This window comes from Corylus avellana, chromosome ca3, assembly GCF_901000735.1.
Source record: "Corylus avellana chromosome ca3, CavTom2PMs-1.0".
In the NCBI taxonomy this organism is placed as follows: Eukaryota; Viridiplantae; Streptophyta; class Magnoliopsida; order Fagales; family Betulaceae; genus Corylus; species Corylus avellana.
In genome coordinates this window covers 27,388,866-27,394,324 of record NC_081543.1, presented here as the reverse complement: position 1 = coordinate 27,394,324, position 5,459 = coordinate 27,388,866, and the positions used below count along the sequence as shown (strand labels likewise).

Below are 5,459 nucleotides of genomic sequence, written 5' to 3'. Positions count from 1 at the left end.
TCTTAAAAAGATAGTATTAAAAATCAATAGCATTAAACTATTAAAAATCGATATTAATGCTATGCTATCCCCATATCTTCTCCAACCTTCTATATTTTTTTTAAAGTCTCATAGTTCAAAATGGAAAAATAATAATAATAATAATAATAAATAATCCGAAGATGGAAAGTCTCATTTGAAAATTCTCTTCTCCAATTTCATGATTTCCTAACTCGTGCTTCAAGTCCTTAAAATCATTTCATAAAAGGATCGGTGAATTTTCATATATGAGGAATATAACTAATTATTTGCGTAGGGCCTAGTACAAACGTTAGATTAATATAACTAATTAGCATTCAATTAATATTTAAATAAAGGAAAAAGGCCCCATTTAAAATTGCCGTCATAGGCCGCTAAATTTATTGAGCCGGCCCTACGTCATTTAATTTGTAAACTCATGTGGATCATACACAAATTCAATAGTAGATTCATCCATTCACTATATGAAAATAGTTGATCAAATAATTTTTATCGTTATCTATCTTTTTTGTGGGCTAAATATAAGATGTAGAGCTAAGGGTGCATTTTCGATTGCAATTTCGCAAGAATAATCTACGTTTTTAAAAGATATCGCAAAACGTAAGGTGTTTGCCACTGCGATTTAAAAAGCACTTAAGTTCAAATAGGAAGAAAAAAAAAATCTGCGATTTCTATAAGCAAGGTAAGAACTGCTTATTTGAAAAAGCACAAATTTTAAACCAAATTCACGATTTCGCATAACAAATATTTGATAAAAAATGTTTTTTAACATATTTTACTAAACGCCTTTACAATTTCGAAAATACAATTTTTAAATTGCATTTATTGAAACCTCAATCCTAAAGAGACCATAAGAATATTTGATTACTCAAATCTTTGAATATCAACAACTCGTTGGTGGAAACAAGCTGTGTTTGCATTTCCTATCACCATTCACGAAGCGAGCTTGCTATTTGTTGGAGCAGAGCATTCATGGCTTCTCTGATCATTCAAACGTCATAAATTGTGCGAGCTTCCGTATCAAACACCATAACTTCAACCTCTAAGCGTAAAGAAAGATAAAGAAACCCAACAAAAAAAAACCATATCAATTGTTTGAATAAGACACGTAACTCCCCGACAACCTTTTTTTCCACCTTTATCAATCACTTTTTTTGAACGGTTGAAGACAACATATATGAGACAAATCTTTTGACGATGATTCTTGTTCTTCTTTGCATGGAGATGAGATCCCAACTAGATTTCCCAGAAAAGCCTCGTAGCCTTGTATTGTGGGGGAAGTGGAAGCCATCAGTTACTAATTCACTTTTATTATATTATCTCCCATGGTGGCTTAGTGGAAATCTTACACATATTTGTATTAACAATCATTTATCTCAAGTAATGGTAGGACCAAATTTGGTGTATAAAATGCCTGCAATTATGCCATGAGCAAATCCATTATTTTGCTGCTTTTTAGAATATTGAAGAGCTTTTATGCTCATGGCTGCTACAAAGTCTCTGGGGTTGGTGAGTTACATTTGCAGTAGATGTTGTTGGGGGAACTCAATGGCCAAGAGCCGGCCAAGAGGCATATCAACCAAAGAAAATTACAAGGCGGGGGGGAGGTCGTCGGAGCTGGCAAAGGCCGTCTTCTCGGTAGACGGAATGACATGCTCGCCCTCTATCGGAGCGATCGAGGAGGCACTCAGGCGGCTTCCAGGGATACGCGAGGCCGTGCTTGATCTTCTAAATAACAAAGTCCGAGTCCTTTACTACCCGAGTTCTATCAACGTGAGTTTGAATTATACGTATATTTGCTATATAATTGAGATGCTTTGGTATTAAAAATCAGCTTTTGAATTAGTAAAAGCTTATAATGACTGATTTTCACTATATTACAACTATTTGCATTTTTTGTTTTGATTTGGTGTAATGTTTGTTTTTAATCTTTTCCAAGAAAAATATATGTAAGATAAAAAAATATTTATCCATTTAATTTATCATATTGTCTTTAAAATTTAAACTCACATAAAATGAAGTATACATTTATTTTTCATATTATCTTTAAGTTTGAACTATTTTTGTGTTTTCGTTTTTAAAATTCATGCTCGTTTCTTTTTGTTTACCGAAATTTGAAATTTGTTTCAAATTCATACTCATTTCATTTATTTGTTTCATATTATTTTCATTATTGAACAATAATTCATTCGAATCTATTCGGCTGTATTTTTGTACAAAATGTTTGAGCCATTATGTATTTTATTTATATTAACAAACAACTTAAAATACGATACTTGTTTTGTCCTAATCAAGTTGTTTAATAATTCAAGATATACTTACTTCTTGTGCTCTCTATTATTTGCCCTTTCTCTTTTCCCTATGCACGAGCTTTTCCTTTCTTGAGTGCTAGAAGATGATTGAGAGACTAATTATCATGTTCCCCATTATACGAAATATTCATATAAATCAAATAATACTTTAACAAAAGTAGATTTAGGGTTCTATTTATTTAGGCCATAGCATCTGCATCAGCCCCAATCTTCACTTGATCCTTCATCATCGATCATTGTTTCTTTTTTCCTTTTTTTCTGTATCAGACATACCATTTTACTTAATTTGGTGGCCCAAAGCCAAAGGTATGTGCTTTAATTATAAAATCATTTCTTACTTTTTCAAAGAAGCATCCTAATTTAAAAATTAAATAAAAAAATAAAAAAAGTTTGGGTAACTTTTTTTTTTGAGGGGGGTGGGGTTGAGCTCAGGAATGATTTTGTTCTGTAAGTTCGTGCACTGATTTACGTTCAATAATCTTAGCGGCTTTCACTTCGACACGTCTTCGCTCGTGATCGCTTAGAGCCCCTCTTCCATCAATAGGTACTCCTAAGGCGTCAACCACACACTCTAGCATAGCCTTTCCCGCAAGAACATCCACAAATTATTTGTTTTTTAAAAAAATAAAAACACACTTCTATAAAAAGGTATTTTTTATTTTGATTTCAAAAAGTGTTTCGATATAATATAAAAGTAAAAACAACTTTAAGTTTTTTGTATTTTAAATTGTTTGTTAATATTTTTATTTTGAAAAATAGAAAACACCACCCAGAAGGAAAAGCTTTAACAAACTTTTCAAAAAAAAAAAATAATAAAACTTAAAATACTTTGCAAAAAATAAAACACAGCGTAATTTTTAGAAAACTTCTCACTCCTTATAAGAATATTTTGAGAAAGTGCACATAGAACTGATTTATTGTTTCCAATAAGACAAAATAAATAGAGGTGACCGCATGGCTACTACCCCAACGGAAGAGAGGGGTTGGGGTAGAGAGGGGTGACCGTCTAACGGTTCAGCAGCCACCCTACCCAGTTTTCAAAAGTTCAAAACGTTTAACAAACATAGCTAAGTTTGTATGGCTTATGTTATTACTATATACTGATACTAATTAATTTAGCTAGTAATTTGCCAACACTTAGCTGGAAAATTTGGATTGCATAGAATTGCTCAAGGTAATTGAACTGTATATTGTCTTAACATTTTATAGGAGGAAACGATACGTGAGACTATTGAACATGCTGGATTTCAAGCCACATTGATCAATGTTGACATAAATGAGAGATCCACTGCAGATCAAGTATGCAAAATACACATAAATGGAATGACCTGCACTTCTTGCTCCTCCACCATTGAATCAGCTCTCCAAGCAATTCCTGGAGTGCAGAAGGCCCAAGTGGCCTTAGCAACAGAAGAAGCAGAAGTACATCATAATCCCAAGACTGTGAGACATAATCAACTACTGCAAGCCATAGAAGATGCTGGATTTGAAGCCATACTTATCAGTACAGGGGATGATAGTATAAGTAAGATAGAGCTCAAAGTTGATGGTTTAGACACTGATGATCATACTGTGGGAATGATTGAAAAGTCTCTCCAATCACTCCCAGGGGTTCAAGAGATAGTAATATATCCTGAACTCAACAAAGTTTCCATTTCTTACATTCCAGATATGACAGGACCCAGAATTTTCATCAGTGTTATTGAGTCAACTGGGAGTTCTAAAGCAATGCTATATCCCAAAGGAAAAGGAGGAAGAGAAGCTCGTAGACAGGAGGAAGTTGATCAATATTACAGATTCTTTTTATGGAGTTTGGTTTTTACAGTTCCTGTGTTCTTAACATCTATGGTTCTGATGTATATCCCTGGAATCAACCATGTGTTAGACATAAAAGTAGTCAAAATGTTGAGTGTTGGTATGCTTTTGAGGTGGGAGCTTTCTACTCCAGTGCAGTTCATTATAGGCAGGAGATTCTACACTGGAGCCTATAAATCTTTGCGCCATGGTTCTGCAAATATGGATGTGTTGATTGTCTTGGGAACAAATGCAGCCTACTTCTACTCTGTCTACTCATTGTCAAGGGCTGCTTACTCTAAAGATTTCAAGGGCACAGATTTCTTTGAGACAAGCTCAATGCTTATTTCATTTATTCTGCTTGGGAAGTATTTAGAGGTTTTGGCTAAGAGAAAGACATCGGACGCCATTGCCAAGCTCATGGACTTGACACCTGAAACAGCAATATTGTTAGCTCTGGATGATGAAGGAAATGTGATGAGTGAGCAAGAGATTGATAGCCGGCTAATACAAAAGAATGACGCCATTAAAATCATCCCTGGTGCAAAAGTGGCTGCAGATGGTTATGTTCTGTGGGGGGAAAGCCATGTGAATGAGAGCATGATAACAGGAGAAGCACGGCCGGTGGGAAAAAGGAAGGGAGACATGGTGATTGGAGGAACTGTGAATGAGAATGGAGTGTTGTATATTCAAGCAACACGAGTAGGATCAGAGAGTGCTCTTTCACAGATTGTTCGACTTGTTGAATCTGCACAGATGGCTAAAGCTCCTGTGCAGAAGTTTGCTGACAGCATTTCCAAATATTTTGTGCCTCTGGTAAGTATTATTTTTAGTGCGTTTGACACTGAGATTTCAAGTTTTTCTTCTAATTCTTATTTTGTAATTTGTAGAGGCCTTCCTGAGAAGAAATAGCTTTGTTTTGTAGGTCATTATGCTTTCATTTTCAACTTGGTTTGCCTGGTTTTTGGCTGGGAAGTTGCATAGCTACCCAAAATCCTGGATACCATCTTCCATGAGCAGGTTTGAGCTTGCACTTCAGTTTGGGATCTCTGTCATGGTCATAGCCTGCCCTTGTGCTCTAGGCCTAGCAACTCCAACTGCTGTCATGGTTGGTACCGGAGTTGGTGCATCTCAAGGTGTACTGATTAAAGGCGGCCAAGCTTTAGAAAGTGCACATAAGGTATAGCAGAAGAAATTCATCTCAAGATCAGTTTGCTGCTTTATATGAAAATGGCCAAAATGGGATTCCATCGACACTACTTATAGTGCATTTGGCACCACAATTTCGCATATCAAATGTGCAATTTTAAACTAAATCACAAAATATTTATCGCT

General features: G+C 35.2%; 1 protein-coding gene across 1 annotated transcript; it reads left to right on the top strand.

The window, feature by feature from the left end:
- The first annotated feature begins 1,481 nt into the window (after window positions 1-1,481).
- LOC132174756 (probable copper-transporting ATPase HMA5) lies at window positions 1,482-5,310 on the top strand. Its single transcript, XM_059586421.1, has 3 exons — window positions 1,482-1,791; window positions 3,540-4,940; window positions 5,050-5,310. Exons 1-3 carry the CDS (start codon window positions 1,495-1,497, stop codon window positions 5,308-5,310), a joined length of 1,959 nt encoding a protein of 652 aa, XP_059442404.1. The 5' UTR covers window positions 1,482-1,494.
- The last annotated feature ends 149 nt before the right edge of the window (window positions 5,311-5,459 follow it).